The 13,018-nt window shown below is 36.7% G+C and overlaps 1 protein-coding gene across 1 annotated transcript; it reads right to left on the minus strand.

Annotated features, from left to right (window-relative positions):
- Positions 1-1,275: 1,275 nt before the first annotated feature.
- Positions 1,276-12,298, minus strand: LOC144660784 (ADP-ribosylation factor-like protein 5B). Its single transcript, XM_078521511.1, has 9 exons — positions 12,134-12,298; positions 6,311-6,371; positions 6,142-6,196; positions 5,479-5,571; positions 5,246-5,329; positions 4,512-4,562; positions 3,939-4,013; positions 3,391-3,416; positions 1,276-2,808 (listed from the first exon to the last, which is right to left on the minus strand). The coding sequence occupies exons 1-9, from the start codon at positions 12,177-12,179 to the stop codon at positions 2,763-2,765; spliced, it is 537 nt and encodes a 178-aa protein (XP_078377637.1). The 5' UTR covers positions 12,180-12,298; the 3' UTR covers positions 1,276-2,762.
- Between the last annotated feature and the right edge of the window lie 720 nt (positions 12,299-13,018).

The raw sequence follows: 13,018 nt of genomic DNA on the forward strand, positions 1-13,018 counted from the left end.
TTGCAAACAGGGTTTCCTGGAACAAGAACTGCAGTTCTTTAAATCACATTTAGGCGACACAGAAGTTAAACGAGTCGTTATAACAGAACGAACATCAATCTTAAAGAAACAAACGTTGAATGAAAATTTGAAAATAACATTGTTTATAGTTAAAAATTATTTCTTAAGACATTTTATGCAGCAGTTATTAGAACGTTTCTGAAAAATATATATATCGCTTGTTCGTTTCATGCTATTTTTTGACTGGTGATCAAGGCTAGATTTTGATAAAGGAGCCAAAAATGTACTAATTAACATAGTAAAATGTAAACAAATAGTCTACCAGCAAAGAATTACCATAACACTTTAAAATTTAGACCGATCTCAGTAATTCTTTTCTTGTTCGACGGAATAATTGTGGTACATCGAAATGTGAAGTTATTTTGACCAATGCTTAAGTTTAAGGAAATAATCACTAACGATAGTTTCTCTGTTAGAATAAACCAGCGAGAACGTACGTTAAAGAAAGCTTAAAATTACCACAATAGACTATTTTTTAACGCTACCTTCGCAGCATTAGACGATAGTTCAAGTACTTCAGGCTCCATATATCATCGGTAGACGCTGGAGATCAAGGTTAGATTTTGAGATTTTTGCATCGTGAGAACGATGAAATTGCAGTTTTATGAAAAATCTGAACAAAATCATGACCATTCGCTCAAACCCGGGATACTTGATTATAACATCGTATAGTTAAAACTGCTGTTTTATATTTTAATACTAAGTAGCCGTAGCGCTTTGTCCGTTTAGATCTCCTAGCTATTAAAAACATGGGCAAGGTATTTAGGTTCTCGACATTCGGTCGCCATTTTGTCCACGCGCAATGTTTAATACACATAGCCAAAGTCGATCAGATAAACGGCACGCCGACACCAAAGTATGCTTGTTGTTGTCAGAAGATAAAGCAAGGACTCTTAGTATCGTATACAGCAAATAAAACTTAAAACACCTTTCATTTTGAGCTGAAAATTAGGCCATAAATTGTGAAAAATATGTAAACAATCGATAGCAGAACTTCTCTGTCGTGCGCACTAGCCCATATCGACGCATGCGCACGCAAAATGCCCTCCTGCTCATACCGGGTGTGTTTGACAAGTACCTTTCAAATGGAGTGCTACCCCTTGGGAACGAGATGGTACCCTCGTAGTGTTGGATTGTGAAAAGCTTGTCATAATTATTCAAGGATAGAAAAACGTCGTTTTGGAAGCTTACTGTAAACTAATATTGAAACATGGAGTCGATAAAGAAGACAGTTTATTTTGAAACAATTGCTACCAGCAATACACTGAACAGCCTCACTTCATTTACACGGACCAATCAATATTTTCGAGTGGTATAAGGTAGCCGGGCGGAGTTAGATTGAGGACGAGAGACGACTCACATTCCAGGCTAAGGTTTCTCGTTTTATTCCAAACAGCTCGGCATACTGTAAAGTGCAAAACAGTCTTCGTTTGGACAAACGCTGCGTCCCAAAAAGATCGAGAACGGGCACGCTTCCTTTGCAACACTGTGCGCTTCCCGCCTCGCGTTTACTTTGCGCGTTTGAGAAAAGACTGTTTTGCAATCTGCTCTAGCTTGCGAATACAGCGGCCTCTCATCGCTCCCGGCCGGTTTGGCGTTTCGGTTTGCTCTGGAGGACTTTCTTTGCGTTCTTCAAGCTTCGCAGGAATGCTTTTATTGTCCAACCCTTTCCCTTTAAACCGTTAATATGTTATGGTCCATCGTTTAATAGGAACTGCTATAGAACATGCCAGTTGTGGTTGTTAATATAAACAACACCTGAAACAACCATGGAGAAAATGCCGCTAACTATGGTCTGTGCGTCAATATTCCAGCGAATTATTATACTGCATTATTTTTTCTTTTTGGTTCGTTTTCTGGATTTTGTTTAACGATTACATGTACATGTAAGTGGGGGTTAAAAGTCCAGTTCTTATTCCCATTACAAACTTGGTTAACCTTAGAACGATCAGAATCAATTTTGTCCTCATAACAATTCATAAAATTGTCTTGATATTAAACAAATTCACTCAACTAATACTAGAAAAGAATAGAGACCAGTAGAAAGAACCTGTTTATCAACAATGGGGCTTACAGGGTTTGAAAGTCAGGACAAATTCTGTTTTTTATCTGGTCCAAAATTTTACATTTCCGTACATTTCTGTACATGAATAGAGGAACTTGATAGGGTCATGGAATTGTCAACTCTTATTCTGGACAACAATTTACAAGTGCTTTATAGGTAGAAAGCCTTCTAAAGCATACAGAATAAATTACTATAATTTCTATTGGCAGCTAAAGTTTATTTACAATGGTTTGAGAGCAGAGTATCTATTTCAATCAATGTAAAACTAAAAGACTACAAGCTACAGTATGTGAAATATCTCTTTGATTGTCTGTCACAAATGCTTTTTGTGAATGAATTACAATCACCGTCAAAATTGATCAGAAAAAACTACACAAAACAAACTAAAACTATTGATTCAAACTAGTTCTTGTCTTACATGTATAATAAAGGAAGGAGTAAAAAGAATTGACTACAGTACAATACTTAAATATTGAGCATAACTAACTACGTGTAACTCCCAAGAAAAACAACGTTTGACTAATGTACATGGAGAAATAAATGAGAGTTTCTTATTGTACACTCATTTCTGTAAAAAATTTAACTGTTTTTATATAAAATAAATTTGGAACATTTGCATTAAATATTGAATCCATGTTTACTTCCTAATATGATTTGTAATCCATTCCAATCCCTGGTACAATCTGTAGATAAACAAAGGATAATCAATACTGCTAGCATGTACAAGGCTGTGTGGCCAAGTGGTTTAGGGCACTGTTGTCATCATATGCAAGTCCTCGGATCAAGGCCAAGCCTTCCACCCTGCCAGAGGCAGGTTCAAATTCTCGGTCACACTTTGTATATAGCCAGCCGATCTGCCTCTTGACAGTTGGGATTTTGAACCATGTTATGTCATTTAAAATATTAAATATTTTAAATGAACATAACATGGTTTAAATCCCAACTTTCAGTGGCATGCCTGGACACCAGCTATCTTAAGGCTTAGTGCGTGACTACTTTAAATAACATTTGCGTCTACATAAAGCTTGACAGTATGAAAATCTTGGTTGGCTGAACATCATGGGTGGAGATTGGGGCAATTAAACCGGGGTGGGGTGGGGTGAAGTGAAGGGAGGGAATGTGCAGAGACAAGAAAAACCAGCTGGGCTTGTGACTAACAACAAATTCCTGCTCAGAGCATTTTGTTGTTGTTAAAAAATTCTCCAAAACCTGACATGATTGAACCCTGAATATGACTCTGTCCATGAGTTGAGAAATAGACTTACCCTTCCCCTGTAAGGGCACAACATGCCTAAAAGAGAACAAAAAATTACATACTTAATAATGGTACTACAAAAGTCCTGTCTGATATTTAACAATTAGACTACGAGCCTGAGTTTTCTATGAGCAAATAGTCAACGAGGCGCAGCCGAGTTGACTATCGCTCATAGAAAACGAGGGTGAGTAGTCTAATTGTTTTAGTAGAAACTCTAAAGGATTGCAGTCCACAACCTACAATATTGTGCACCTACAATATTGTGCTACAATATTGTGCACAAATTTACCGCTTAAAGAGCTACTCGCGCGCACGACTGTTTTCTATCGGCAAATAGAAAACAGTGAGAGAACCAATCAGATTTGCGGATTTCCAATAGAACACAGCTGAGTTTCTACTAAACCTGGTTAGTGTTTTCTTCAGAACACTTATGTACACTTTTGTAAACTGTTAATCCTCTCATTCCAAATTATATGGAAAACATGAATGTGTAGTTCTTTTCCAAGTAAAAGACTCCAGGAAAACACTTGTAATAAATTAATATCGGTAACACGCTACCTGTATATGCCATCCATGATCCTTAATTGAAGTAAGATTTAATTGCTCTGATATTTCTGCCACACTCATAGAACCCTGGAAAGATAATTAACCAATGTCAGCGTTGCTTTTGAAAGATGAGATGTGCATATTTTCCAGGAAATATCCAGGGGGGGGGGGGGTGTGGGTGTTCAAACCAAAAAAACCTTCAATTGGAGGAGTATGGATACTTATTAGAACAACACAATGGGAATGTTGTGTAGATGTTTCAGTCAGGAATATTGCTAAGGGCTTGAAGTTTCACCTGAAAACAATTAGACTTGGGTAAACTTTTAAAGATGCAAAGGCCAGAAAAAGCAGTTGGGCTTGTCAATGAGCCTGCTACATCCTTATTCAGTGCTCTTTTAGTGTGAATGTTGTAAATTCAACTTTTTGCACTGAACTCTTATCTTATGGTTATAACATGGCTAGTTACTACACCAAAAGCATGTTGCATTAATTATATACTAGTATACGTTGAGCCGGTTGTTGGGGGGGGGGACATTGAAAAAAATATATATCAAGAAAATAACAGTTATAGTGATAAAAGCAAACCTTAACATCTTGTTTGTTGGCAAATATAAGTACTCCAGCTTGTCTTAAATCCTACAGTAATAATATAATTGAAGGTTATATAGTGCAAATGATTAAATGCATCTACACTGATAAGATAAAACATAAAGATGCCAATATTACAGACACACAATGGATAGCAAATGTGGAAGAAGTTAATGTACACTGTGAGTTCTAGCAACTAATGTAATTTGTAACAAAGTATTTCTTTTTTCTTTTTATCAACTCCAGTCAACAGGTTTAAATATCATTTTGAAATCAGAAAGTCAAATACAATATACATGTAAGAAGTTTTACACATTCAAAAAGGGGTAAAATTTTCCTGCATGTATACTGTGTATTGTCAATAATCGACATTCTTGACATATAGCCTGCAAGCAGTCTCTTTCTTTTCCCAGCATGTGACATGAAAACAGGAATGCAAATCGAGATCTGCTTTGGCCCCATTCACTCCTCGTTTTTCCCCTCACTTGCATAATGTTTACTCTACTGGTCACACATAGGATTTTAAGAATGAAATCAGGCTGCTTGCAGGCTACTTGAAATGAAGCTTTTTTTTCATACGCATAACACCCCTTTGGCTAAGAACAAAAGTTAACCTTTTCACAAGCATTGCAAGGGATTAATGGACATACAATACTTGTCTAAATAAAATTTAAGACATTTTGTCCTAAGCACTCTAACAGTAAGATTCAAAGATGGCTCAAACATCTTACCTCATGATTCAACATGTTGTAAAGTTCTGCTTTTGTTACTGCAAGTCTTTCTCTATCCGTGCTATCTACAACTACAATTAAAAACTGAAAAAAAAAAAACACAAGTTGGTTTGAAAGAAAATTCCTATATTTTAATCTGTTACTTCATTCCTGACAGCTAAAAAGAATGAAAAGCAGGATTACAATTCATTACAGTGGGAAAAAAATTTATTTCCGACTTCATTTAAGCATACCTCTGCATTTGTGTAGTAAGTATTCCATGCTGATCTTAACGACTCTTGACCTCCTATGTCCCACATTAAAAAATGAATATTTTTCCATACTACCTAAAGACAAAAGCAGAAATCATTAATTTTCAACACTTCTATTCTTAGCCATAGTTTTAAGAAGGACCCCCAATACAGAACCTTTGTGTTTTCTCTTTAGGCTCTCTTGCAACCTCAGTTACTCAAAAAAATTCTTCTCTTTAACTTTTTTTTAACTTTGCTATAATAATAAATAAGTTTACCAACAGAACAAATTACTACCTGGCTATTCTGATTTACTTCTTTCAGCTTATTGAAAGTATACCTTTGTTAGAAAACCTTGATAAAAATGGTAACAATAATTGCATACAAAATTCTCACTAAAATTCATGGGGAAAATTCTTTACGGCGGATCTTTTTTTTAGCAGGGATGCTTTTGACAAATCACGAAAACTAATTATAACACCCCCCAGAAATTATGAAATATAAAATGTCCAAGTCTATGACTGCTAATTGGCATATATTGATAACAATGATGTTGCATATCCATACTAAGTACTTTCACAGCCAGGTTTTCATACCATGTCAGTGATACCACTTATTATATTAAATACCAGCAACAGAAAAAATCAATTCATCACAGAATCTCACCTCTTCTACATTGCTTCCTATCGTTGGTGATGTATGAACTACTTCACTCATTAAACTGTAAAACAAAATTACCAGGCATTAAATTAACACAGTTAATCCATATGCAATGTTTAACTTCTGCACAATACAACACAGCACATGTAAAAGGGTCAAATGACAAAATACTTACAATTGATATAAAATTGTTGTCTTTCCTGCATTATCTAAGCCTACAATTATCACCTTGTGCTCTGTGAATAAAATAATAGATCACATATTAGAACCAACTTTTGCAGTTTAACCCACAAGAAAACAAAGGAAAAAAGAATGTAACAGTATTATTAAGGGTGGGATAACTTTTTATTGGTTTTTGGTGTGTGTAGTTTTTGCAAAATATTTTTTTATTTTTTTTTTTTAAAAATGTTTTGTTTTTACAAAAGGGGGGAGGAAGAAAAAAAAAAAATGGGGGGTGGTATTATTATGAGTCGTAGTTTAATTTTACCCTTGTTCCTCTGTTCTGGTGTATGATGATTATATATGATAATGAACATAACACAAAGGAAAATTCCAGAGTCTACCAAGGATAAAATTGTACCATTAAGCCCAGGCCAAACAAGGATGAGAGTTGATGAGAGTTGACTCACATGAGAGTTTCCCTTAACTCTCATCGACTTCACTACCATTAACTCAGGCCAAACGAGAACGAGAGCCCGTCAAACTCTCATTGACTCTCATGAAAAGCTTGAGCATGTTCAAAGTTGATGAGAGCGGCATGAGAGTTCCATGCCAAACGAGAGTGAGAGTTTGAACTCTCATCCTCGTTTGGCCCGGGCTTTACAATATATTGAATGTTTAATGTTTTGTACACAAACAGAGGTTGCAAAATGCAGTAAAAATTCTAATAAACCTCCTTCTTCCCCCAAAATAAGCTGTCCTGAAAATACACCTTCCAAATCTCAGACAGAAAAATCTTCGGAGACTTGTGATGTTCACTTAATGACTGTAGAACTCTTTGTGTTACAAATGAGTTTTACCATGTGGTATTCTTGTAACATTCACCTACTCACATCAAACAATTTTGGAAACAAAAAAGTGCTTCATTCTGTTTTTTTTGGTTTTTTTTCAATCAGACAGACTGAAGCATACTCTTTTTTCAGCCTGCTGTTAATTTATTATTCTATAATTGAAGTTTATGTGCAAATTATTTCTTTTCTCATGATCAGCTGCCCCAGATTCCATTGGTAACAGCAGGAGGTATTTGAGAAGTTTCCAGCATAGATCTCCACAGAAGGGGGAGTCATTTTCAACAGTTTTCAGTACAACTAATGCTGTGTAAATATTAACAATAATCAGACTACAAGCTCAAATTTTCTACAAGCAAAACAATGAAGTACAGCTGAGTTGACTTTTACTTGCAGATAAAAAAGAGAGAGTATTGGAAACTGCCTTTCTGTAACACAAGAATTGCTTTATCTAACTTTTTAATTCTAAATATTGTCAGATAATAAGCTACATGCAACGATAGCACAGCATGCAGAGCATCTTTCAACTAATTTAGATATGTTAATGTAAGAAAAAAAGATGAGTAAGAAACCCCATAAAATACAACTGCTTGTTGTCACAGCACAAAATTTGGAACCTAACATTTTACAAGTTCAACACTAAAAAAGTGTACCAGGGTATTATTGCTCGATATTTGACTCAAGTAAATAACTTAAGCTTACATGGAAAAGTAAAAAACTATCCTTTTCTTAAGATAATTACAAGAGATCAATACATGTCAGACTCCTTTAAAAGTAATAACGTATAATAAAGGTTTACAAGATTATGCCACTTTTACCTGAATGTTATCACTATACAAGAATAACTTATTATTGTGTAAGATGAATTTTACGTGTCGAAAAAAACTCTTGGTCGGCGTGTGATTCTGTTCAATGCCCAAAGAAGCTCAGAAAAATACATTTTGAAGTGAAATATTGTATGATTTCTCCTTCAAAATTATTCTAAAAACCTGCCTTTTTTCGACTTTTTTTGCTTGTTTACAAGTAAAAAAAGTAGAATAGCGTTTACCTGGGCTAAAATCTGAACCGGAAGGGATTGCATTCTTGTTAACTCTCAAGGGACTGTTTTAATTTCTCAAGGGAATACTTTCCGCTGTGGGTGATCAAAGCGCGTGACTTGTAAAGTGTCACTCTATAGCTGTGCTTCAGCACTTCCGTTCTTGTAGAAAAAACGTGACTTGTCAAATTTACAAACATTATATAAGAATAAAAAACGTGAGTAGCCCAAATCTTACGTCACATAACCAATTAAGAATGTAAGGGGTTCAGCGCTCGAAGGCTGCGAAGTTTAAAACGATTAAGAACGCAATTTTTACTAGTACAAGTCTTTAGGGGCTAATATTAATTTAACCTAAAATCACATAGCGAAAACGAAGACCGCTTGGACATGTCCAAGCTATTTAAAACTACCACTACGTCAGACCCATGTCACGCGATCTCTCGCTTGTAGCTATAAATAATCATTCACCTATTTTCAGTTTGAATACTCTGCGCTCTGTTTGTGTGAAATATTTATTGTTGTGTTACTCAAGCGTTTGGCTCGGAGCGAGTACAAGTCGTACAATTTACCCGGAACGTGTTAAATATTGCAAAACAACGACTTATTTTCTGGATATCCCAATTTTTGTTTTGAGTTTACGGTATTTTGAGAATCGAAACGTTATCGAAACGTAAGTTGCAAGCTCAGCAAGAATGTGTCAAAGCACGGGATACACGTCATCGCGCCAGGGGAATTACCAAAAGCTTGTCGGAAGACGCTAAAAGGAGAAACACAATGGGATAGTCTTTATAGTCTACTCTTTATTTTGGCGTGATTTGGCTTTCTTTTAAATGAACTGGTTTGGGTTATTTTATTGAACATTCGGAACAAAATAAATATTCGCATGCGTAAGCAGGCATTTTTCCGGCTAGGCATGTGGTTTTAAAAAGCAAAAGATGACGTGGTAAAGGAAATTCATGTCACGTTCACTCCGTGACTAACGCAAACACGACTTGTGTGTTTCTCAAGTGACTGCTTTTCTAAAGATTTTACTGTGCGGCGCCGTGCCTTTAATTTAGCCAAAGCACTGAAAGAGGTCAGGAGGTCAAACATTACCCGCACGAACACACTAAAACGTTGCTAATAGTTAACCAAAAGGAACTCATTTCATGACAATTGATTATTTCTGCTGAGTTGCACAATTTAGGGCCTGTTTACATGGAAGGCGGGTGCCCCGGCTAACCGAGTTACCCGGCTAACCGAGCTACCCTGGGCGAGCCAACTTTTCATACGTTTCTTTAAAGAACGCATCGAAGCGTTTACATGCAAGACGGGAAACCCGCCTTGCCGGGGCACTCGGTCTGCTTTCCCGGGGCACCCTTCTAGGCGGGATAGCTTTTTGCCATGTAAACGGTTATGACCGAGCTATCCCGGCTTGCCGGGATAAGTCTTCGCGCGTTCTTAAATTAAATTTGTAGTTAATGGCATAAAATGCATAAATTCTCGACCCAAACAATGCTATTTGACCAAAATTAGATCAAATTAGTTTTCTCTGTAGGCTGGAAAATTTTTCTTTAAGCAACAGCTAATTAATTCGAAATTTTCGTAGGAATGGTTATCCTAACTCACGAAACAACAAATTTAATTTCAATTTGCGGCCAAAGACTGTTAAATTTCGATGGATTCCTCCATAAACGGACGTACTAAAGTTCTAAGTGCTTCCACATCAAAATAAAACAGGCTTGAAGACGGCTAGCCTCGATTATTTAGTAAAAAGTCATATTTTTCTTCATTCATTTGGAGCTACATGGTTTTCCCACGCTGTGACACGCTTCAATGACGCTGTCTAATCCCGGGTAGAAGGGCTGTGAATTCTGCATGTAATGGCGCGCTATGTTTCATCCCTTCTAGCCGGGTTACTCGGTTAGCCGGGGCACCCTCCCTCCATGTAAACAGGCCCTTAGAATTGCAACATCATCTAGCAAAGCGCACTATTACTAAAAATAGATTTCACCACAGTGAGTCGTGAGTCGGACAACAATTTTAGTTTTGGCAAAGGCTTTGTATGGAGGGGACGCATCTTGACAAGAAAAAAAGGGCGAGAAAGGCACAATTTGAGGCCGAGATTCTCGAAAGGCCGAAAAATGATAGATTTCAAACATTTTTGCTTTAGTAAGTGAAAAACAGATTGAAGGTATCCAAAAAATGGCCCAAAATTAATTTATTAGTCGAAGATCCGGTAATGACACCTTGATTTCCACTGCAAAATTATTCAGGCTGCCGAGAAATTTATGCGGCGGATAGCGAATTACTATCGGATTATATAATTGCGAAGGATAGCACTTGTATGTTTGCTTCATTTAGGCACCGGAAAGATCGTCGTTTGCAAGAAGTTCAGAATTCTTCCCGAATTTGACGGCACTGATCGCCGGCCATCCGATCTGTTTCGACACATGATAGATAGAGGGCGAAAATATTATGCTAAGAACAGTGTAAACGCTTTGCATTTCGCATAAAAATAAATGTTTTCTTTCAGCAAATCCCGGCAGCAAATCGGGCCTTTATAATCCATTCAATAACTGAGAGTAAAACATTTTACACATTTATTGAATAATCGCTCTGTTTGACAAACCTTTTGTTTCAAACTTTTCAAACCACGGTTTGAGCTTTCTACGTTGCACAGGTAAGGCTTTCCGAAGTCCGAGCCAATCTGGCCATGGTTTTGTGAAACAATCGCTAAATATGCCTCCAAAGTGCCCGCCAACCATACATTGCTCTTACAGAGCGATTTGTTTGTCCGAATTTTGACTCACACCGGGAGTCAAATTCTGTGACGTCATTAGTGCGCTTCGCTAATTGCAACATCATTAAATGTGTTAAGTGATATTTAAAAGTTTTTTGTAGCTTTCGAATAACAAAATGTTTTGTGAAACATTTGAGAAGAAAAATAAGCGATAGGAAAATAGAACGACGTTTCGATGACGCCATGTCATCATTATCAAGTTAAAATTATAATACGGAGTTCAGGCTTATATAGTGATCTAGGGTGTGATAATATATTAGCATATTAAGATTTTAAATAAAATTCAGTTTATCACGCACAGAATCTGATTGTGTGTTAAGTTTCGGCTTTATGTTTCTAATAAAGAGCATTTCGTAAATTATTTAAACAGTCCAACTTCGTGCGGCATTTCTTTAAAACAGAAAACTGGTCTTGTACATTGTAGACTTGCAGCTGGTGGTCTTCTTTTAAGTGTCGGTTTTGTAGCCTGTTGTGAAATTACTTCCGGTGGAAGCAGTAAACGTTAAACGTTTCTTCCGTTCAGAAGTTAATGCATCGTCATTAGAAAAATAAACAGCAACTGTTTTGCTGGAAATGTAGTCGTTAGAAATGGGATGTGTAGCCGTAAGGTAAAGAATAACAAGGAGGAGCGGCTTTTGGTAATATCCAAACGAAAATTTAACTCTCAATGTGGGGTTAAGATTGCATGACGAGACAAAAGGTAACTCTGTCGTGCGTAACCTAACCTGCGATCAGGCGTTATTTTTCTGCATTAAGCCGAGTAGAAATCTTTCTAACTCGAAAGGAAACAACTATTTCGATTAAACATGTTAAAGGCAAACGTCAAAGTTTACCTTTTTTAACCAAGCCAAAGTATATGAGTCGCAAAGCACCCAGCCGTCGCGACTGACAAGTACAGCATTTACTCCGCGAAAATAAAAAAATGCTTGAACTGAAAGTCGTTTGAATTCTTCCATGATATGTTCGAACAACAATGCCCAGGATAAACTTTCTACTCATACTAACTTCATGCAAAAAAAGTCGATATCTCGAAGAGACCTTTGATTAAATAATCTCCATGATATTACAGCAAATTGAAATCAATCTAATAAACGGAGGGGGGAATTAGAAGTGAGTCTTGACAAATATTTTTTCTTGCTAGTGCACGTAAAACTGGACTGTAAAACTTACCTTCGTTGCTAAACCAACTAAATAATTTCGCGAACAGCAATCCCATCTCATGCCGATGAAAATTACGTAATTGTTAAGCAAATCGGAATAAAATCCTTGAGCTTTGAGAAAGATTTTCCTACCAATATTCGCGTCTACTTCCGAATCTTCTCTTCGTGTGGGAAAGATACTACTACGCATGCTTTAAGCCTCGCATGGATGTAATGTGACGTCACTAAGGGAAGAGAGTGGGGGGAGCTTCCGGAGAAATTCGGAACATTCCGGAAGTTGATTTGGAATTTGGAAAGATTAAAAAACAAAATTTGTCAATTATGAAATTACAGTTTTTGGATCAGATGTGCTGTATGCTTTGTGAAAACAATTTTTTTACCAGGATCAAGGTGCGGAGTTGATAAGCAACAGCCGAGGTAAAGTTTGGCGCATTTATGAAACATCGAGTTCCATTTCCGACACTCGATCGCCCGTCAGCTGTTTTGATGGTTAACTATGATTGCCCATATTTTTTTATTATTGTGACTTGAACCAGACCCGTGTTCCTTCTCTACTTAATTTTTTTTCTATATTTTTCCTCGAGGGCTTACTACGTTGAGTTCAGTTCAAAGTATACATGTACATTTTCCTCTCACATAAAGATAAAGAGTTTCGACTTCCCTTTTGTTTTAACCAAAACAGATTTCCTTCCATATTATCTTTAAAACAGAATAACATGTATTTCAGAAACGGAAGGCTTGGTAGGAACATCCTCAGACGCTGTCTAGACACGGCAGTCAACTAAAATTACGCCGACAATTTTAACAAGTTTGACTTGTTAAATGCAAGCCGTGCACTCTCGCTTTCAGGCACGGATTTCACGCAAGGTAAAGAGACCAACCTTAAATGAACATC

This window comes from Oculina patagonica, chromosome 7 (genome assembly GCF_052425735.1).
Source record: "Oculina patagonica isolate OP01 chromosome 7, crgOcupat, whole genome shotgun sequence".
NCBI lineage: Eukaryota > Metazoa > Cnidaria > Anthozoa > Scleractinia > Oculinidae > Oculina > Oculina patagonica.

Excerpts from the sequence above, each read along its gene's own strand:
- LOC144660784 (XM_078521511.1), bottom strand. The coding sequence starts at position 12,179 with ATGGGATTGCTGTTCGCGAAATTATTTAGTTGGTTTAGCAACGAAG. Across the intron at positions 5,572-6,141 it reads TAGGAAGCAATGTAGAAGAG|GTAGTATGGAAAAATATTCA; the intron begins GTGAGATTCTGT and ends TTTTGTCTTTAG. Across the intron at positions 4,014-4,511 it reads CCAACAAACAAGATGTTAAG|GGTTCTATGAGTGTGGCAGA; the intron begins GTTTGCTTTTAT and ends TTATCTTTCCAG.